Source organism: Panthera pardus, unplaced genomic scaffold (assembly GCF_024362965.1).
Source record: "Panthera pardus isolate Hobbes unplaced genomic scaffold, ASM2436296v1 HiC_scaffold_5, whole genome shotgun sequence".
Classification (NCBI taxonomy): domain Eukaryota; kingdom Metazoa; phylum Chordata; class Mammalia; order Carnivora; family Felidae; genus Panthera; species Panthera pardus.
The window spans coordinates 20,206,920-20,229,056 of record NW_026526980.1 but is presented as its reverse complement, the minus strand read 5'-3'; the positions used below and the strand labels follow the sequence as shown (position 1 = coordinate 20,229,056).

At 52.9% G+C, this 22,137-nt stretch overlaps 1 protein-coding gene across 2 annotated transcripts; it reads right to left on the bottom strand.

Annotated features, from left to right (window-relative positions):
• Positions 1–7,191: 7,191 nt before the first annotated feature.
• Positions 7,192–12,749, bottom strand: CORO1A (coronin 1A). 2 transcript variants are annotated; one of them, XM_019439906.2, is made up of 11 exons: positions 12,587–12,749; positions 10,793–10,991; positions 9,615–9,737; positions 9,393–9,522; positions 9,129–9,313; positions 8,851–8,970; positions 8,525–8,629; positions 8,251–8,396; positions 8,076–8,133; positions 7,766–7,960; positions 7,192–7,412 (listed from the first exon to the last, which is right to left on the bottom strand). In XM_019439906.2, the coding sequence occupies exons 2-11, from the start codon at positions 10,988–10,990 to the stop codon at positions 7,308–7,310; spliced, it is 1,365 nt and encodes a 454-aa protein (XP_019295451.1). In that variant the 5' UTR covers position 10,991; positions 12,587–12,749; the 3' UTR covers positions 7,192–7,307. The 2 variants fall into 2 exon arrangements, with proteins under 2 accessions (XP_019295451.1, XP_019295450.1); XM_019439905.2 differs by lacking the exon at positions 12,587–12,749 and having other exon boundaries at positions 7,745–7,960.
• Positions 12,750–22,137: the final 9,388 nt, after the last annotated feature.

Sequence of the window (22,137 nt, the reverse complement as noted above, 5' to 3'; positions counted from 1 at the left end):
AACCTGGAAAATGCTACAGTAACCTAACCTCTCCCCAGGCCACACGACAGGGAATCAAAGTTCTAGTGTTCTAAGCCAGGGATCTGAAACCCCAATGACCACTTAAGGTCTTCTGGCAACCATGAGTGGAACCAGCCTTCGGACAAGGACATGTAATGGAAGAAACCTGGATCCTTAAGGCCGAGCCACTGTGGGCCTGCACCCCGCTCTACCTCTCAACAGACATTTTGAGAGTTTCTAAATGTCTTTATCGCTTAAACCGAACGGAGTCAGGCTTCTGTCACCTGCTACACCCTGAAGCATCCTAAGTGATATCCTGAGTGTATGAGCTCATTTCCGTGTTTCTTGATGAACAAGCTGAGGGGGAAGGGGTGAGTGACTGTTACCCAGCTAGAGTCTGAGCTCCCAGAGGCAGATATGAGATCTTCTCTTTACGTCCACTGACGAGGCTTACCGCTGCCTTGACTGTGGTCGCTGCTAATCCTGTACAAACCTATCCCCCCCAGTCTCTCTCATGTCCACGTTCACACATCCGCGCGCACACGCACACACACACACACACACACACACACACACACACACAAGGAAGCACATACTTTTGGCTTCTCGAGGCAGCAAGTCAGCACGGAAATGCACAAAGTACTCATTAAGGGACACGATTTGCTACGGGCCCAGACTGTCCAAGTTTTACAAGGGTGAACAGGCTCAGCTGTCTAAAACGGTGCTTTTCAAACGATGAATTATGACCCATCCGTATAATAAAATCAGTGTAGTAGTTTGCAAGTCTCCATCTGTGAAAATGCAGTCGAATAGAGTGAAATAGACAATATCAGTATGCATTCCACACTGTAAGAGTTAAGACGGTTTTGTGAAGCTTTTGTTGAAGTGGGTGTTTGGAGTAAAATGCAATGAAAAGTCTGTTCTCCGAACACACAAAATAGACTCTTAAACACAGAGAACAAGGTGGTGGTTGCCAGAGGGGGCGGGGGGATGGACAAAATAGGCAAAGAGGGCTTAAGAGGTACAAACTTCCAGTCATATGAGTAACACACAAAGATGAAAAGTAGAATATAGGGAATACAGTCAATAATACTGTTAAAACAGTACGGTGACAGATGTGACGACACCTAACCGTGGTGAGTGCTGAGTAATATGTAGATTTGTCAAATCACTATGTTGCACGCCTGAAATTAATGTAACATTGTATGTCAACTATACTTCGATAAGTAAAAAAAGAGAGAAGAGGGTGTTCTCACCGTTGGCGGATTTGAGGAGCACCGGCCTCAAAGGAATCACCTAGTGCCATCTAGTGGTAAAGGCCGTATCTGCAGTCCAAGAACCACAGAACATCAACCATGGACGGAAGGGTTGGAGGAACTGACCTGGTCAACCCTGACATCCGATGCCAGAATCCTTCAACAACACCAAGCCACTGCCTGACTATGCACCACAAAGAAGGCACTCACTCCAATGCCCAGCAGCCCTACCTGCTGAAAAGCTGATCGAGTTGCCCCCCTCCACAAGCTCTGCGTTGGACTTACTACCGCCCTCCTCTGGATGACAACGAGCCGTTTCCCCTCCTCTCAACCGTATCCTCGGTCAAGTTAATACTATTGATTCCATCAAGCCATCTTTGGTGAGTGTCTGCTAAGTGCCAGCCATTGGGGACACAGTAGTGAACCAGCCACAAAGATAAGGAAGGGCTTGTGACAGATGAAGGACAACAGCATGGAGGACGGACGGACCTACGTTAGAGAATGTGAGAGGGAAAGCCTCTCTGAAAAGGGAATGGGCTGAGTTGGGTGCTTACAGAACCGGAGAAAGCTGTGCAAAAGGCGTTCTAGACAGGAGGAAGAGCAGACAGAAATGCTCTGGACAGGAACCGCCTTGGAATGTTCCAGGAACAGAAAGTCGGTAGGGAGGCTGGGGAACAGCGGAGAAACAGGAGAAACTAGAGAGGCGGGTGGTGGGAGCCAGGGAGAGACCTCTGCAGCCACGTGCAGCGGCCCCAAACCACGGCGAGGTGCACAAACGTAACAGGTGGGGACAGAACACAAACGTATCCGGTCACGAGTCCTTACGACTCCCACTTTCTAATGTCTCCAACATGCGTCTCCTTCTGGTCTCCAGATCTAGAAGACTGCCAGTGGGTTCTGGGAGGAAAAGGATGTCACTGATCTGCCCTTCAGAGTGGCTAACACGAGAAGATTTACAGAGCACTGCTAAGAAGAGTACGGGTCAAAGAACTAGCGGGCACTGCTGATGGGGAGTTCCAAAGGGAGATGGGCAACCCGTTTCAGAGCTTAGAATTCTGTCACCCCTGGGAGCCCAGCTGAACATGGTGGATCCACACAAGGAAACACTAACCGGTCATCTCAGATATGAGCTAGAAGGATCAGCCATGCGTGAAGGGAAAAATGTTAGGCCAAAAACCGATGTAGCCAATGTGCCCGTGAACACATGTATGTGCGTATGTGCGTATCTGCAGACAAGTACTAGGGAACTGGCGATTTCTGGTGTGTGTGTGTGTGTGTGTGTGTGTGTGTGTGTGTGTTTTAATTTATCTCTATGTTTTAAACTTTTTCTCCATGAACTATATGCCATATTTCATCTAAGACATTATCAATTATAAGACTGAAAAAAGAAAGAAGAAACACTGCCAGTTAGTTAATGTTTTTCTTATTGCTTACAATTTTAATTATGTGCTTGTTGGAAAAAGCCCGTTTGTTTGTTTAATTAGTTTTCAAGTAGGCTCTGTGTGCAACGTGGGGCCTGAGCTCACAACCACATCCAGAGTTGCATGCTCTGTTGACTGAGCCGCCAGACGCTCCTGCAAAAGCCCTTTTGTGCTTATTTGAGCGGATTGAAAGGAAATGGATGAATGCAGTAAGAGGGTTAAGTCTTCCCTTCTGGGGTATCTGTGAGTTTCCACACAATATTGACCTTCGGGCCGCCAAGGGCATTGGCAAGGCTGCATCCCCAAGAGATCACCATCATCCTCTCCAAGATTTCCTTCCACGCTACCGACCCTCCAGGTGCAGGTTTTGTTACTGAGCCTTGCTTGATCTCATCAGGAGGTATCCATGGATGGTTCTCCAACAGCATCAGGATTTGTGCTCCTTCTGCAAATGGCCCTTAAAAGGCACGTGGGCAGAAGCACCCAAGAGCTGACGGTGTAGTCATCCGGCCCTGCCGCAAGCAACAATGACCACATCCACTCGCACAGGTAATGACAACTCTAACACGACTTGGCAGTGACTGCGGGACACATCGAGAATAAATCACAGCTGATGGCAAAGACGTAAGAACGTGTGTCACAGCATGGATCAAATACAGTGTTGCCTTCACCACATGAGCAACAGTGAGCTTAGATATCATAAGCAAAGTAAAAGGCAAATATTAAGCGATGAAAAGTACCTGTGACATCACATAGTAACATCCTGAAAACATAAAGAACTTACGAATCAGTAAGGAAAAAAATCCTAATATCCCCGAAGAAAGGCCAAAAATGGGCAGATCACCAAAGAGCCAAGTGATCACTGAATATACAAAATAAAGAAACCAAAAAATGCAAAATGAAAGCAGAAACAGCAAGCAGTAAATCTGCTATCAAATCAGCAACAAAACCGTTTAATAGAACCTGGCTTTGGTGAGGATGAGAAAGAGGGCAGCTGAGCCGCCAGAACTGTAAACTGTCACTGCCATGCCACGAGGCACTTCGGCTGCTGGTACTCAAAGCTGAAGAGTTATATTTACGCGATGCCCAAACAATCCCACTTCTAGGATTTTACCCTAAGGAAATAGTCAAGAATGAACACAAAAAGGTTTCGGTAAGAACACTGAACCTGGGGTTACGGTATCAGGTGAACAAAGCAAGCTACAAAATTCTACGTACAGAATGTTCCCAATTCTGTTAGATGAATGCGTACATTCACGTACACGTGAATATACATACATGTACAGTATACATATCAAGACTTCCCAGAGTAGGCACCAAAAGGTGAACAGTGGTCGCCTCTACACTGACGCTGTGCACCTAGTGCTGCTGTCTGTCTGCCCCCACCACAGTCCTCTGTTGCCCAAACCCAGAAAATATCCCCTCTCTTTGTGTATCCTGACTTTGTTTAAAACCCAAAGAATCAAAAATCTCAGATTTGGGAAGACCTATTTCGCAGTCTTCGGTCAATCCCTCTTGCTTTTGAAATTTTCATGACATTCACATACCACCTGTTCAGTGTAACATTTCTTTAAATCAACTCGCTTTTTTTTAGTACTCGGATCTGACCTGCTACCTGGGATTTTCTTCTAACACACGCTATAATAAATACCTACCTATTAAAATTTCAAACATCTGTGTGCCACCTAAAGTCATTTCACGTTCCTTCCGTGGGAAACACTGATCTGGGCCGACCGCCTACTCACTCGAGAGCATTTGCTGACTCTGCCCTATAGGCATGAGTACCACCTGCAACAGGAAAGGGGTGACATGCTCACCGCCAGGGATTTCTTCACCTGAAGGAAAGGGCAGGGGCCCTCCGCGCTCTCCCAGCCAGTGAGGATCAAGGCCAGGTTCATTTTACTTCTATCAACCCTCCTGAGAGCTGACTACAATGCCAGGCATCATTGCAAATGCTTGACCGGTAGGAACGGAACGCCTACAACCCTCATAATGACCCCCCGTGGAAGGCACTGCTTTACACACTGAGGTGAAGGTCGGTCCCTCAAGCTGCGGAACCTTGTAGAAAATTTCATTCTATTGCTTTTCAAACCTATTTACCCACCTGGATTTGGATCCCTCCCCCGACACTTCAGTTGCTCAAATGATATCTGTGTGTGTGTGTATGTGTGTGTGTTTATGTGTGTGTGTGTGTGTATATATGTACACACATATGTATATACATTAAACATATATGTATGTAACGTATGCACGCATACACATACATACAACGTACTTAAATGCAATTGCAAAAATCAATCCGATACTCTTAGCATCAATTTTTAAGTTTGAAATCGGAACTACCTACTGCATACTAGCCTAAGATACTGCTCTACCTCTTATTGTTAATTTTATTGTTCTTTTTTTTAGTCTCATTTTTTTTTTGTTTCTATTTCTTGGTAGTTTTATTCTTGGTTATACACGGAAGGCAGGAAGCAAAGTCTTAAGGGCAACAGACTTTGTACCTAAACAGACTTCCAGTTTGTTTCCTTTCTTGTGAGCTCTGTTGCTTTCTTAAGTAGATCCATAGGCCTCTGTGCCCCCACCTATAAAATGAAGTCTCTTCCAGGGCAGGCCACACAAACCTTCTCTGTAACTCTTGGTAGAGCCCTAGAAATACTGCTACTATTCATCGGCCATTACTGGGGGCTCCTGCCCTCTGCCAGTTTTCAAGGCGCACAGATGAAAAAGTACCCAGAGTTTCAGGACACTGGCCGACGTAACAGACCTCCCCCGCTCCTCAACATCACCCCAGTGTCAGAGGTGGATGGGGGTTCCACACCTCCCTGCAGGTTTCCCAGCCCTTGGTAGCCTCACAGCATGTGGTACCACAGCAGGGTCTCCCCAACACCTGGAACGTTGATGCCTTCCGGCCCACTGGAGAAAGTCCAGTGACCCCGTTAGCCCAGGGCTTGATGTGGCCACCACTGCTCCTGGAGAGACCATGAGGACGTCAGGAATGGAGCTGTGGACAGGAGCTGGGATAGAGTTAAGGGAAAATGAAGCCATCTGAGCCATCAGATTGGGGTACGTGGTGCCCCTCGTATCAATCTTAAACACAGGTGCCAGGGTTGGTAAGGCCTGGCACAGATGAGGTCCCCAGGACCCAGGTGGGTAGCAGGTAACCCAGATGGGACCAGGGCCCTTCAGGAGCGAAGGACTGCGGTTTTCAAGCCTCCCGTCACTCTGTTCCCCTGTGTTTTCAGGGCCAATTTCTTGGCCCCTAAGTAACCTGCATCCTTCCTCGTACCTGCCTCTTTCCTATCAGAGGGAGAATGGGCTGGTAAAGCTAGAAGTCCTGGTGGTGACGGTTAACCCTTCTGGGTTTCTATAATCCTTTCCCGAACTTTTCCAGATCCCTCGGGCCAGGAGGCGAACTAGTGACTCAGAGTACTCAAGCCTACTTTGCCAGCAGGGCGCATCATCCCCATTGTGCAGGAGAGGCTCAGGGAAGGAACGTCACTTTCAGGGGCCCAGGTTCCAGATTTTCTGATTCTCTCTTTATCACCCCCCTGATTGGATCCACCCACTACGTTCACAGAGCTGCCTTGCTAACAACCCTCCCCACTTTAGAGAGCAGCTGAGGCCTGGAGGGAAGTGACTTGCCCAGGGTCACATGGCTTGCAAAGAGATTGAGACCCAAACGGATGGACAGGGATGTCTTATCAGCTGCCTGTCTACCCAGGTAGCTGAAGAAGGGGCGGGGACTGTGGATGAGGCGCTGGGTCCTTGCTGGGCTCCCTGTGTGGTATGAAGAAAGCTCTGCTGTGGCCAGGACAGCCATCCCTAATAACCGTGCCCTAGCTTGAGGTCGCCCACTAAGGTGGGCATCAGAAACCCACGTGTAAGCCCCCACTTGATAGGGCCTAACGGGCTCTTCTGTGGGGGGAGGATCTGCTGGGAAACAGAGAAAGGGGTTGAGAGGCAGCAGCACCGCAGCGAAGGCTGGGGACCAGGAGAGACAGCTCATGCCTCCAGATCTGCCTTCAGCAAGCCCCTCTCTCCTGCTCTGTGCCTCAGTTTCCTCACCTGTAAAACAGGGTTGAGTTCTAAGCTTTTTCCTCACAAAAGATCCCCTGATTTTGCTCCCTCGAGCTTGCAGTTTGAAAGATGTCATGTCACTGCTGTGTAAGTGTCATGTCAGTTTCGGTTCCCCACCAGCCATACTGATACTGACAGTAAGGTGGCGTGTTGTTGTGGTTGACTAGAAAAGACAAATCCTGAGTAACCGTGGCAAGGGCCTTGAGCGGCTCAGACCCTGCCAGCTCTGCGAAGGAGCTGGAAAAGAGTAGGCTCACAGCCCACATCAGCATGGGGGCTCCCACCCACCAAGGCCTGTTCCTGTGGTCTAGGGTATTTGGAGGCATTCCCCGGCTCCTGCTATGGGCCAATCTCACAAGGTAACTGAGGGGGAAGCTCAAGGGCAGGTCATTTCAGCAGACCCAGCATTCAGGTGGCCATCAGAGTCTGAGAGGTACCAGAAAATAAAGCCATTTTATTATTTTTTATCTGCCATCGTGGCCTGGGGAGAAGGGTACGACTGGAAGGGAGGGAGGTGATGCTGCGGCCCCAGCTGAGGCCCTCGGGTCCTCTACTTGGCCTGGACGGTCTCCTCCAGACTCTCCAAGCGCTTCTGTAGCTCCTGCACTGTGGCCTGGAGCTTCTTCATTTCCTCCTCCAGCCGGTGTATGGCGTCCTGGGGGACCCATCGTTGCGTGAGTCCCAGCTCCATCCCGGGCTCCCCTGACCCTGGCAGCCCCCCACCCCCCTACCAAGAGCCCCAGGGCCTGGCCCTTCTGTCTCTCAGCTGGTTGCTGCCCAGACAGCTGCAGGCCAATAAGCTTGAAACCTGTTTTCTGAGGCCTCAGGATTACCCACTCCCGGCCCCCAAAGGATCCCCAACGTTGGCGTGTGAGGCGGCCCAAACACCAGCCACCTTCCACGGGGACAATGACTCCATCCATCAGTAGCAGCCCCTGCCCTATAGGTCTTCTCGTCCTGCCTCCCAGGTTCCTGTCCACTTCTCACCGAGCTGGGGGTACCACCGGCCTCTGGTGCTGCCTTTCTGCGCCCCGTGTCCAGGCCCCGGTTGACCCTCAGCTCTCGGCTCTTTGGGGGCACATAGCCATCCTTGAGGGAAATGAGGAGGGGCCCGGCATCCTGGCCCTTCAGCCACTCCTCAGCCGTGAGGGCAGCGTCAGGCCCCGCGGTGGGTGGGTAAAGGTCCTCCTGGAACAGGTCCGACTGTGGGCAAGGCCAAGACTGGGTAAGCGAGTGCTTGGGCCACACCACCACCACCCAGCAAGTGTGTGAGGTCAGTGCCTGGCCCGCAGCCCAGGAAGGGACATGGGAGCATCACCTTTCTAGGCACTGTCATGGCAATGGGCTCACACCTCCGCTCGTGCAGCTTGTAGAATCTGTGGAAATAAGAAGGTGAGCAGCGCCTGCGGCATGGGGGCGGCTGGAATCCAAGGTCGGCACGGGGTCAGCACAGCCCAGGGAGCATGCTCGGGGCAGGGGCAGGGGTCAGTCACCTGGCAATCTCACACTTGTTCACCTCCAGGCCGCGTTTGGGCATGTAGCCCATGCCCCGCTGGGACTCCTTGGAACTGAACATGGAGAGATAGTGCAGATATGGGGCCTCGGAAGTGATCTCGAAGTACCGGATGGAGCTGTCACCCTGCAGGTGGCGCGTGCAAACCCCGGGATCAGCACCGACAGATCCCTCTTGCCTGGTCCTCTCCAAGCCCCCCGCCCCCGCCCCAGACCCCCCTCCTCCCTCCACAAGCTGCTGCCCGACTGGGACACCTTGCCACAGAGGTAGACTATGTTGGTGTCGGGGTCAAAGAAGGGCAGCAGGACGCCACTGCTCGTGTCCAGTTCCTGCAGGGACAGTGGCTCCTCCAGGTGCTTCTGTAGAGATGGGTGAGACAGGGAACAATGAGCTGGGCCAAGTCAGGCCTGTGAAGCCCACCGGGCAGAGACTCGGGGAAGGCCCTCACAGAACAACCAGCGGAACCCCCCATCCCACAGAGGGTAAACTGAGGCCCATGGCTGTGTGGGATCATGCAAGTGGCAGGGCGAGGACTAAGCCTCCAGTCCTGCCTGATCGCCGCTCCCCACCTGGCACTCACCGTGTCCCACAGCGCCACCTGCCGCTCACTCATGCGGCTGAAGCCTGTGGTCAGGATCTTCCCATCAGATACAAACACGGCGCGCACAGGCCGGGTCCCCTCATGGGGACGGTCCTTCTCCTGGAAGGAAAGGGAGGTGGTCAGTCAGTACCCGCACACTCATCCTAACGACCAGACTCCAGCTGAGAGCAAGGGAGGGCAGCATCTAGGGACCCGGCTGGTGGTGTGTACAAGGGTAAATGTCCTAGGGTCAAGGGGCACGATACATGGCAACTCACAGCTACAACAGTGCCTTTGCGGGGCTCGATGATGCGCACGCGCTTGTCGCGGCAGGAGGTGCAAATGAGCGCGCCATCTCGGCTCCAGTCCACACTGTAGATTGTGTCCGGGTGCACGTCCGAGCCGAGCGTCAGCACAGCCGCCCCGGTGCCCACGTCCCACACCAGGATCACGTTGTCGCAACCTGGGTGATATCCCCACTGTCAGAAGCCACGAGCCTCGCTGTCACGTGACCAGCCCGCCCCTCCTCTTCCCCCAGGCACCTGCACTGAGCAGCACATTCTGGGCTGTGGGGTGCCAGGCCACGATGCCCACGCGCTTGGTGTGGCCCTCCAGGGTGACGACAGGCTCCCTCAGGGGCAGCGTCAGGCCCCCATCAGGGATCTCCCACACCTGCAGAGAGGGGGCAAGTGAGACTTGGGGGCTCCAAATATCACATCTGGTGCTGGAGCTCTCCCGGCCCCCGTGTCCCCCCCATCACTCACCATGACTGTGCAATCCTCAGAGCCACTGGCAATGACATTATCATTGTGTGGGCACCAGGCGATGTCCAGCACCGGGGCTGTGTGGCCACAGACCATGGGCGCGTTCTTGTCCACACGTCCAGTCTAGAGAGCACAGCAGGATTCTGAGGGAGGTGTTTTTGCTCCCCAAACCTGATCCAACCTCCCCACACCCTTTCAGAGAGGCACAGAGGAAGGCAGTGGGGTCCCTGTCCAGGCAGCTCAGAAGGGCTGGCCACAAGTAGTGCAGGAAGGGGATGCCACACCGGGCCCTGGTCCTGCCTTAGTGTTAGACCCTGGCCAAGGTCCTGACATCTCACCTATGCCCTGGGGCTGGCCCCCGCCCCCTTCCCTGAGTGAAGCTTCCAGGGGATGACAGGCCAAGGCTCTAGGGAGGGGAGGTTGCATTAAGATTAGGGTTCCCCAAGGAAGTGTGGGGATGGGGATGGAGATGAGTCCTTCCAAAAGGACAAGGACCAGGAAAGGCCATCATAATTGGCCCCAGGCAGGAGCAGAGGTTTGGAAATGGCCGCTTCCGGGGACGGCTGCTGCCTCGGCAGGGCTTCCTGTGTGAAGAGCGCACCCAGCTCTCACCCCACAACCACTTCCTCTTCTCTCTGCTTCCATCGGCCCTTTTAAGGTAACATCTTAGGGCCGATCTCCCCTTCCTGTCTCACCCCCCAAGGGCACAGGAGTGTGCTGGGGGTGGGGGTCAGCAGAGCGGATGGGGGTGGCTGTGAGCAGGACCAGAGGAAAGGCAGGTTTGGGGGAGGAGAGAGGGCCTCTTACACCCTCCCTGCCTGCAGCAGGGGGGGCCAGGGCTCAGGCAGGCCCAGGCCCAGAGCCACCCCTACCCTGAGAGCACCGCTGGGTCTCCCCTCTCCCCACGGAGCCCTCTCTGTGCTCCACAGGGGCATCAGGCTTGGGAGACCAGGCCCTGGGTCTGCAGGACTCGCCGTGTGACCTTTCTGGTGTCATCTGAGCTCCAGTTTCCATGCGACCACTACATGTAGGAGCTGGAGGAGGCGTAAGGCTCATGTGGCCCAGCTCAGTTTTACAGATGACAACGCTGCAGCCCGGGGAGGCTCAGCAGCAGCCATCAGGACCCCCAAGGGGCCAGAGGCCCCCTCAAGTGGAACACTGCTGCTCCAGGGGCTCACCTTGCCCAGGGGTAGCACCAGGAAGGCCCCTCCCCCGCTGGCCTCACAGATCAGGGCAACGAACTTGGGGTTGACAGCACAAAAGCCACTGTCCCAGGTGGTCTGTGAGACGCGCACGTCCTCATAGCACTGGTCGGCCTTGGCTGGCTGTCCAAACACGTGGCGGAACTTGCTGGAGCGGACCACCTGCCGGCTCATCCTGGGGGGCGGGGAACGTGGGGTTTGAGGGCTTTGAAGGGAGCTTCAGGTCGACTCTGACCTTAGAGTGTCCTCTGTGCCCCCCAGAACACCCCTCCGCCTGGCCTTTAAGGTCTCAGCTAATTCATCTCCCTGGGCTCCCTGCCCCCTCCACCGTAACTGCCATCCTGTTGCCCTCATGCTCGCCTTCCTCACCCCTTCTCACCCCCCCCCCCCCCCGCCTAACCTGCAAGGCCAACCTTCTCTACCCACACCAGGCCTCATGTCTGTACCCTCAGCCTCTAGGGCAGAGCCTGGTATGGGGTAGCACCAAGTGCCGATTTGTCGACCGCTGGCGGACACAGCCCTTCCTCTCTGAGGCCTCACTCCCACACTCTGGGGGCTTCAGTGTAGACAGCCTGGAGGGTGGGTTCGCTCAGTCACAGCAGCCAGGCCTCACATCCTTCACACCTACATGGGGAGCTTCCTGAAGGCAGGGACAGGGCTGGCCCCCCATCGCCTGCTGGCACGGGGCTCCACAGACACAGGGAAGCAGCGTGCGGGCCTGCCTGGGAGGCAGGTCCTTGGGGTCAAGACAGCTTCCCCAACAGGTCTCTGGACACCAGAAACAGGCAGATGGCTTGGGTCCTACTATCTCCTTCCCACACCTCTGCTTCTAGAGTCTGCCTAAGCAGGTGCCCTTAAATACCGTCTCCACCTGCACTGAAACTATCCACAGGGAGAGGCGGCGCTGACTTCTCTGAGGTCCAGTGAGGACGGTTCCCCCCACAGTGGCTGGGCGGAGAGTGATTAAAGCAAAGGGGACTGCCTCTGGCTCCCCAGGTTCCAGACCCCATCCTGACGCCCACCTGCATCACCTTCCTGCTGAGCCGCGGGGCCATGCTGCCGGCTCAGAGGGCGCCCTGCCAGGCTTCCACTCCACCCGCCCAGCTTCACCCCTTCTCACCCAGGCACCCCCCCCCCCCCCCCCCGCCCCGGCCTGGCCTGGGAGGTTCCAGGAGGCTCCGGGGCCACCTGCCCAAAGAGCAGGTGAGGAGCATTGTGAGAAGGAGCAGTCTGGAAACAGGGGGATCAGTCCCAGGAGAGAGACCTGGGCCTGGGGAGAGGGGAGCCCCAAAACCGAGGCTGGGGGACAGGAAGCCGTCGCCCCACCCTGCCTCCTCCCCCACCGCAGGTACCAGGCCCAGAAACCGCGGAAAGGGGAACTTGGTCTTTTCTTGTTTTGCTCTCAACCCCTTCCTGTCTCCAGGCTCAGGGCAGCTGCTCGGCGCACCCCACCCTGTCCCCACCCCCACCCCCGATGCCCGTTCCGGGGAGCGTCAGGCCTCCGGCTCCCCCACCTCCATCTTGGCTGCGGTGGTCCCTCACCCTGGCCTGCTCACAGCGCGCTGGGACACGCGGATGGGCCCTCCCACGCACGCCCACCCCCGGGGCCAGTCCCCTCCACGGCGGCGCGGACGGTGGGCTCTCTCCCACCCCCGGGCGGCGCGCGACAGCCCGGCCGCCCCCACAGCCGGCTTCCGCCAAGCTCACGCCGGCCCCACAGGTGGCCCGGGGCAGGGATGCCTAGTCCCTTGCCCGGGGACCCAGGCTTACCTGCCGCTGAGAGATGAGTGACCCCCCCCCCCCCAAATGGAGGAGGGAGAGGAGGAGGAGGAAGAGGAGGAGGAGGAGGAAGGAGCCGGCGGAGCCAGAGACTGCCCGCTGAGGATGCTCTTGTCAAGACAATGAATGAGAAGCGGCGGCTGCCCGCCTCCTTCGGGGTGGCAGCGCCCCTTTGGGCGGAGCTCTTAAAGGGGATAGCCCATCTCCGGGAGGAGGCACCGCCCTCCCCCCGCCCCCCGCCCGCGGCCGCCCTCCCTCCGCCCAGCTCGGCCTCGCCTGCCAATTCCGAACCCAAACAGATGCTGCCGGCCAGTCGCTGACAATCTCATGGGCGCTTTTGTAATGTCAAAATGCAAAAATACCCTGTTCCTTCTTCCCTCCCTCAGTCCGCTCCCAGCCCACTCACCATCCTGTCCCTGGCGTTCGTAGAAGCGCCCATCAGCCCCCCCCCCCACCCGCCCACCCCCAGCTAAGGCTGAGCTGCCTTCCGCAACCCCACCCCCACCCCCGCCCCCGCCAGACAAGGAATGGAGGGGGAGGGGCTCGTCCAGGCTCCTGCACTTACAAACGGTGGCCTCGGGAGGGTCACCACCTCTCCCATCTCGTGTCTTCGTCCGGGAGCGCCTCCGCCCCGCCTGCCTCGCGGAGAACGAATGAGATAACTCTGGCATCACGGAGGCTTCTTCGTGCCCGGGTTGCAGAGGTGAATGAGTCAGGGAGGGTCAGGTTCCTGGCCCGCAGAGAGCTCTCAGCCTGTCGGAGGGAGGGGAGCGAACGAACGACGGCTCCAAGGATGCTAAGCAGAGGAAGAAGCCCGACTTCCTGCTCAAGAGGAAGGGGGAGTGCACTGTCATCCTTGGACTCAGAGAAGGGATCGTGGAGGCTGCAGAGGGTACGAGAGGCCTTCCCCAGAGTCAGACTGCTCTCTGACTCGGGCTCCTGGCTGCCCCTGCTGAGTGATCCCGGGCAGGCTTATTTCACTTCCCTCAGCCCCAGTTTCTCCCCTCTGTAAGACTCCTACCCAGCTCAAGAGGTTACGGGGAAAGCAAAGCCTTACGCGCTTCGTCCGGAGAGATACAGGTGCTTAAGAAGCGTGGGCTCTTATCATTTTTTACTGTTTTCAGGGCACCGGACTGGGCCTGAGAAGGTGGGAGGGGGCCAAGAGGCACGACTGGAGGAGGCCTTGTGGGCTGAGGGGCAGCCGACCAAAGGCCCAGCGATGTGATTCCTCGAGGGACGGGTTCAAATCCCACCTCCACCACGGACCGGCGGCACGACCTCGGGCATGAGGTCGACCTCTGCCAACCTCAGTTTCTCCGTCTGCAACTGGGGGACAAATACCGTGTGACCTGCACTCTTCACAAAGGTGTAAGGCTCCAATGAGACAAAACTCGTAAAGGTGGTCTACACATTATTAAATCGTAGAAACCTATGGGTGGTGTTGTACCTGAGAGCCTGCCACTGGACTGGCCTGGACCGGACTGGACGGGGATGCTCGGGGACTGCGACGGGTCGTCTCCACCCGAAGTGATGAGAATAACAGCCAGCATTTACTGTGCGCCTGCTGTGTGCCGGGCGCTGTCTCAACACTATAAATATGTTACATCCTTAGCATGGGAAATCCATCCATCCATCCTTAGGAAATCGTTTCATCCCTATAACACAGATACCACCTCCCTTTTACGGAGGACCCAGGCACACTTTGCCTTCGGCCCTGGAGTGCCCCACTTCCCGGCAGGAGACAAGTGGACTGGCCAGAGGCCTGAAAACCATGCCCCCCGGAAGCGAGAGCCTGACAGGCCTACAGGGGGACAGGCTGGGAATCGCAGACGCCGCTTGCACATCCCAGCAGGTGTGCGGCGTGTGGTGGGACGGACAGGTATGGGGCTGCCGCAGACGACAGACGTGAGGCCAGTGGCACCAGCTACGGGGAAGCAGGTGTCCGGGGAACACAAGCCCGAGAGGCAGTCCAGCGGTGGGTGGTGAAGGCCCTGCCGCGAGGCTCCTCGTGTACCTAAGGAGGGGCAGACGGCTCCCTGAGAGGGGCGTTGGGACAGTGTGCCTGTGGCGTGCTTCTGGCCCAGCCTCTTAGCGTCCTTTTCCTTCGGGGAACCAACCTTTCCACACTGGCAGTCTCTAAACTTCAAGAGGGGGTCCAAGGTGGGCACAGGGCCACAGCTCCCCAGTCAAAGCAATCTTTTCTGATTGGTTCAGGGAGGGCCGCTGGATTCGAGGCCTTGCGATCAGAAGCAGACGCGTTGGAGCTGCTGGCAAAAAGAGCCCACTTTCCACTGGGGGTCAGTAAGCCGATAGGCTATAAGCCTGGCACTAGTAGTGACCATCTTGTCACCGTATAGGAAAAGCTGGCCAGAATCAGCCCACACAGACACCTCCAGAAGCAAGATACGAAGACTAACATGTTCTTGGCATCATTTGAGTACCTGGATCGAGCTGTGCCTGAACCCCTTAACCTTTCTGTCACGTAAGGCATAGGTTCCTTTGTCCACATAAGCCAGTAAGTCTGAGTCGGATTTCTGACACTTACCACGGAAAGAGGTCCTGATGGGTACATCCACTCTGAGAGAGACGGGACGGCCCTAAAGAGACTGTAGAGCATGATGGAGTCAGACAGACCTGGAGAACCATAGCTTTGCATGTCCTGCTGCCCAGGCAGAGTGATAGTTCCTAACCGGTAGAAGGTACACAGCACTGCTCACTTTCTAGAATACGCACCCATCACCCAGCTTTAACAATTATTAACAGGTACCCAGTATTGATTCATTTCTTCTTCCACATTATTGTCTTGTCTATTAAACAAATAGACATATTTGTCTATTAAAACAAATCCAAGACGTCATAGCATTTCAATACTTAAATAAAAACTTAAGTATTCAGGGGTGCCCGGGTGGCTCAGTCGGTTGAGCGTCCGACTTCGGCTCAGGTCATGATCTTGTGGTTCGTGGGTTCGAGCCCCGCGTCGGGCTCTGTGCTGACAGCTCGGAGCCTGGAGTCTGCTTCGGATTCTGTGTCTCCCTCTCTCTCTCTGCCATAGGTATATAATAGTTTATATTATATAGTATATTATAAGTATAGGTATATTATAGGTGTATTATAGTTTTGTGACCATTTTGAATGGATTCTTCTTATCCTAGAATGCTTTCTTTCCTTCTAAAATCGCTTTTATTTACAATAAAATACGTCTTTCTTTCCATACAATGAAACACATTCCTTTTAAAAGGCATGATTCAATTAGTTTTGACAAATGTATATACCCAAGTAATAGGCACCATAATCAAGATGTGAAATACTTCCATCTCCCCTAAAAGTTCGCTCATGTCCTTCTACAGTTAATCCTCACCCCCTCACCCTCAGCCCCAAGGAACCACTGATCTGCTTTTTATCAGTCTGGAGTAGTGTTGCCTGTCCTAGAATGTTCCAGGCAAATGCAATCATACAGTATGGGTCTTTTTTCATTGAGCATAATGTGTTGCAATCCATCCATGTTACTGTATGCCAGATAAGGATTTTTAGTCTACCTAAGCACAATACCATTATGTAATACATAATTACACCTTTAAAAAGCTAGCAATAATTTCTTAACGCAATCTAATACCCAAGTTATGTTCACGTTTACATGATTACATTAAAAAAAAGGACTTCAGCAGTCGATCTTAACCTCACTATTGAATCTACTCGATTCCCTAGATCTAACTGTTAGTTTGTATGAAATACTGGGCGGGGGGGGGGGGGGGGGGGCGGGGAGGGGGGATAGAAAACCAGGGTAAATGACACCATGGGGGGTGCAATTACATAAATCTGCATGTGAAAATGTGTGATTCTAGAAATGTGTGAAAACCCTATGGGACAAATAAACCAGGTTATTTGTCATTCAACAAATGAATGGCATTCAAAGAAAAGGAGGGGAAACGGTATAAGAGACTTTTGAAAACATCAATCAACTGTAATATCTGGGCTTTCCGTGGATCCTGATAGAAACAAATCAACCGCAGAAGGAGATTTTTTATATTCGGTTCTGTCACTTACAACCCAGAGTCCCGACTGCTCCAAGCAGTACTAGGTCCCCTGTGCAGCACTAACATTCTGTCCCTGAAGAGTCTCGGGAACCCTGTCAGGTATTTTGCTGTCCCTCTTTTCCAAATGATGAAATCGAGGCTCAGAGGAGATAAGTGACCCACCCAAGAGCACACAAAGTGGCATTCAAATCCAACCCCTCAGGGCAGGTGGGTTGACAAACTGGAGTGGAGCTCTTGGCCATGGCTGGAGCCTTGGGGGCTTGGGGTCAAGGGGAAGGTGGTGAAGCTGGGAAGATCCGCAAGAAGCAGATCCGGAGGGTCCTCAACTCCTGTCTTCTCGAGGAGTTTGCTCCCAAGACAAAGAGAAGCAGGGCGCCTGGGTGGCTCCATGGGTTAAGCATCTGACACTTGCTTTCGGCTCAGGTCATGATCTCATGGTTTGTGAGATCGAGCCCCACGTGGGGCTCTGCACCGTCAGCGTGGGGGTCTCTCCCTCTCTCTCTGCCTCTCCCTCTCGCTCTCAAAAGTAAACGAATAAACATTAAAAAAAAAAAAATGACCAGGAGAAGCACACACAAGTCTCTAAGCAAAGAAGTGGTGGGGCCTCATTTGCAGGGCGTTACTCCGGTAGCCTGGCCCCTGCCCCTGTGGCCCCCCAGGTCTTCTCTCGGCTGTGGTCCTCCAACTGCCTCCAGGCTCAGCTCTAACCCACATCCGAGAACCAACCCTGACCTTAAGCAGGAGGCTCTAAGGGCGCCGTGGCCACAGGCTCTGGCCTAAGTTAACCTTGCCAGTCGCTTCTTGCCGACCATCTGCCCAGGCGGCCTTCCTCACATTTACGAGATGGTCGCCGCTCCTATTTTATGGGGAAAAGAGGTGAGAACTCTTCTGAACCCTCCGCTCCCACCAGCGACAGCACCTCCACTTCCTCTGACCAGCCAGACACTGTAATCACACAGACGTCCCACTTGGGCCCAAGGCCGAGTCCTCCTCCTTGGGACGCGTTCCTTCCCTTTGCCCTAGTGACCTCACTCTGTCCCTCAACCCCTTTCTCCCGCACAGCCGAGTCCTACTCTCCACCACCCCTCTCTCTTCGCCGTGTACCAACGGGCTTAAGTCCCCTGTGCCTCTGGGGGGAAGCTCTCTCAACTTGGCAACCTCTAAACCACTTCCCTATCTCATTCTTACCCTTCACCATCAAGTTTCTTGACAGAGCTGTTTACGCTCACGGCCTCCACTTCCTCATCTCCTACTCTGGCACCTACGTGAGACTGGCTGCGGTCCCCACCACCAGACATCGCCTCGCCTCCGCCAAGGCCACCGATGCCCTCCCTATCGTGAAATCAGACGTTTTGGTGGTCATGCCGCCAAGCTGATGCCACTGACTACTCCCTCCCTCTGGACTCTTGCCTTGGGGTCCCCCTCCTGCTTCTCTGCTTTGCTCTGCAGGTTTCTCTCTCAACCCCCTGCAGAGCGGCTCCCTTTGCTCAACTTGCAAGGTGCTCCCAGGACTTGGCTGCTTCTCCTCGCTCCCAAACTCCCCACCCCATCGCATGCATGTCTGCGGCTTCAACTACAAATGTTGACGACCCCCCTTGCCCCCATCTGTCTTTGTGGCCCAAACTTGCCGCCTGTGCTCCCTGGTTCTGACTGACGACTCCCCGGCTCGACCTGTTAGCACCTCAAGGGAGGGCCTCCCAGAAGAGGAAGTCTTGACCTTGAATCTCTCCCTTTCCCTCCGTGCCCAGCACCGTGGCCTGAGTTGTGTTGCTTGGGCCATCGCCCTAGCTCCCTGTCTAGTGACTGTCCGCTCTCTTATGCCATTGCTAGAGTCACCTTCCTGGTCATAATATGCCTACCTTACAAAACGCTACCGTCTCCTCAAGCAAAAAAGTTGAAACTCTCCCAGCACGATGTACAAAGCCCTTCCTGATCTTCCCCTTCCGGCCTTGCTGTTCATGATGACATGCTGCCTCCCTCCTCCGGTCCGGAGGCTGGACCCTCGGATGTCTACGAGGGGAAGAGAGCAGGTGGCTGGTCCAGTTACCTGTTGCAGGGGTAAACTAGTCCCAAACTACAACCACTTCTTTAACTCTCTTTATTCTAAGGTTTTGAGAGGGAGTGTGCCAAGAGAGAGCGCTCCAAGATGGTAAGCCCATGATTGACACGGGGTCCTTCTACTACATTCTACTGGGTGAGCAGTCACATGACCAGTCCAGATTCCAGGGGAGAGGAAATTAACTCCTCCTTTTGGTTCTTTTTTTTAAATTTTAATCTTTTTTTTAATGTTTATTTATTTTTGAGAGACAGAGACAGAGCGTGAGCAGGGGAGGGGCAGAGAGAGAGGGAGACACAGAATCTGAAGCAGGCTCCAGGCTCCAAGCTGTCGGCACAGAGCCCAACGCAGGGCTCAAACTCATGAACTGAGAGATATGACCTGAGCTGAAGTCAGATCCTCAACTGACTGAGCCACCCAGGCGTCCCTAACTCATTTTGATGCGGAGAGTGACAAAGAGCTTGCAGTCATCCCTAATCGGATGCAGAGGACTGGACAGGTAAGATGAATAGTTGATAAGGGCCAGGTGAATTACGATAGGGAATGGAGGGGGTGTGGCCGCACTTGACCTTTCTACCACAAGGGAATTCAGACGCTGAGCTAAACCTTCTGGTCTTCCTTCCTTCCTTCCTTCCTTCTTTCCTTCCTTCCTTATTTATTTATTTATGTATTTATTTATTTAGAGAAAGAAAGAGCGCAGGTGGGGGAGGTGCGGAGAGAGGGAGACACAGAATCTGAAGCAGGCTCTGAGCTGTCATCATAGACCCTGATGCAGGACTCGAACCCATGAGCTGTGAGATCATGACCTGAGCTGAACTTGGATGCTTAACTGACTGAGCCACCCAGGTGCCCCAAATGTTTATTTTTGAGGGGGGGGGGAGTGGCAGAGAGAGAAGGAAACACAGAATCTGAGCCGTCAGCACAGAGCCAGATGCTGGGCTCGAACCCATGAACCGTGAGATCACGACATGAGCTGAAGTCGGATGCTTACCCGACTGAGCCACCCAAGTGCCCATAAACCTTCTGGTTTTTCAAGACAAGTTAGATTTATGTATTTTTATAGGAAAGCTCCAGATCTTTCAATGTTGGCAACTAATTCAAAAATTTCTAAAAATATTATATGAACACAACTAAATGTGTCTTTAGTTTGAATGTGGTTTTTCTGGGCAACAATTTTTTTGGACTCTCTTCTTTGCCCTTGGCATAGGCCTGAAATCTCTTATTCCATGTTTGCTACCAAAGTCTTATGTGCCTTACTTATCCTTTAAGACTCAGATTAGGGGAACCTGGGTGGCTCAGTCGGTTAAGCCTCTGATTGCAGCCCAGGTCACGATCTCACAGTTCATGAGTTTGAGCCCCGCGTCGGGCCCTGTGTTGAAAGCGGGGAGCCTGGAGCCTGCTTCGGATTCTGTGTCTCCCTCTCTCTCTGCCCCGCCCTGACTCGCGATCTGTCTCCCCTCTCTCTCTCAAAAATAAACATTAAAAAAAAATTTTTTAATAAAAAATAAAAGAGACTCAGGTCAAAATTCCCTTGTCTGTGAAGCCTTCCCTAACACCACACAACCCCTCCTAGAGTGATTTCTTTCCCCCCCCCCCATGCTAGTGACCCCTGGTGCATTCCTCTATCACGGCAATTTGTATATTGCATAATAATTGTTTACAGGTCTGACTCTTCCACCAGATTGTTTTATTTCCCCAGCACAGGGCCCAACACGCAGCTGGCATTCAATAAAATTCTCCTTCCTTTCCCAATACTGCTAATCAACCACCAACTCACGCACACTCTACCTTCACCCATTTGATTTCCTGCTCGGTCCATCCTCCATCCGATTGCCATTACCCCAGTTCAACCCCTCCTCGCTTCTGCCCAGAATGATTCCAAGAGCCTGCTAGCAAATCTCAATTCCAGTCCCCTCCATTGCCCCCGATCCCTGTCCCTTAACCAGGCTCCTAATGCACAGATCTGACATGTCAACCCCATTTCAAGATTCCTCATTTATTCTTCAGAATAGAATCCACTCCATGGGCTGGGTTGGTGGATCTTAGGTTTTGTGCCTGTCCATTATGGCTGGTCCAGTAGACCCAATCAATGTCAGCCTTGGGTCTTTTTCTGGAGACATTTCTGTCACTATGAGAGGAAAGCCTTCCTGAGAATGAGGCCAACAAAGGAAAACCAAGTGGGAGTGAAGGGTGAGGAAAGAAAAAGATACAGGTTGATTCAATGACCGTGTTGAGCCCCTCAATCTAATTGTGCCTGAAGCTGGGTACATTCCAGGCTCTTCTGTTCTCAGAGTCAAGTGAGATAGACAGCCTGCTAGCTAGGCTCAGGGGCCTGGTTTGACTGATCTGAAAAGCAGAAGTGATATGTACATAAAACAAAGGACATTCAGCAAAGAAGACTCCTGCTTGATTTATTTCCACCTTGCTGCATTTTCCAAGAACCAGACCCACCATGAATCAACTTCCATTTTGGAATTGACAAACCAAATTCACCACACGTGAGCTCTAGAGAGGGATTTTATCCCAAAGCTTTGTCAGCCCCAGGGAGGGTCTCTCCAAGTGATACAGATTTCTCCTGTAGCCTCCCTTAGGGGCTCTGCGATAGAATCTTGGGACACCAACACCAGAAGGGATCTTTGCCCAGCCCCCTCTTTTTATGGGTGACGAAACCAAGACCCAGAGACCAGTTGGACAGAGTCCGAACAAAATTTTTCCCAAAGTAAAATCAGAGCGGAAGAAAGAATAGTCCTTGGCAGGCAAAAACACAGACTAAACTGCATGATTTAGGTGGCTATTGTCAATGAATCATCTACGTTTCTGATGCTATAGGAGTCTCACGGTACATAAATATTAGGGTAAAGAGATTTTGAGTGGTATTTACAAAAGTTGCTCTTATGTTGTTATCAGAGTTGCAGAAAAGCATGTGTGCCTTTTTTCATTGCTAGAAGGCTATATTGCTATATATATGTATATATGTATATATATATATATGTATATATGTATATATATATATATATATATATATATAGCTATGTATATGCTATGTGGAGATATATATATATATATATATATATATATTCAGTAGCAGGGCTATTTAAAAGCTAGAAAGAATAATTCCATTTGAAGAAACAGGGCTAAAGAGTGAAGTAATCTCTAAAATCACCCAATAAGTTAGGAGCAGAGTCCAGTATATAAGTTTTTCTCACCACATCCCAGCTGTTTCTGATGGTGCTGTGGACATCTGTTTTTTTGCCTGGTCATCATCCATTCTATACTCCAGTAATAGGAAGCAGAATTCCCTTTGGAAGTCTATAGTGGTGCTCTGATGGTTGCCTACCTAAACCTCCATTCCACTCCAAACAATGAGTCTAATTCAATCATGAAAATTCTATTCTTCATGCTGAACCTCATTGGTTCAGAAATGATCGTTAGTCTCAAACTGGCCAATGAGA

What these genes read in the sequence shown, in the direction of transcription:
- CORO1A (XM_019439905.2), bottom strand. Translation starts at nt 10,990, where the DNA reads ATGAGCCGGCAGGTGGTCCGCTCCAGCAAGTTCCGCCACGTGTTTGGA. An exon ending in GAATGTGCTGCTCAGTGCAG is followed by an intron (nt 9,314 to 9,392) that starts GTGCCTGGGGGA and finishes GATATCACCCAG; the next exon opens with GTTGCGACAACGTGATCCTG. An exon ending in CCATGACAGTGCCTAGAAAG is followed by an intron (nt 7,961 to 8,075) that starts GTGATGCTCCCA and finishes CCTTGCCCACAG; the next exon opens with TCGGACCTGTTCCAGGAGGA.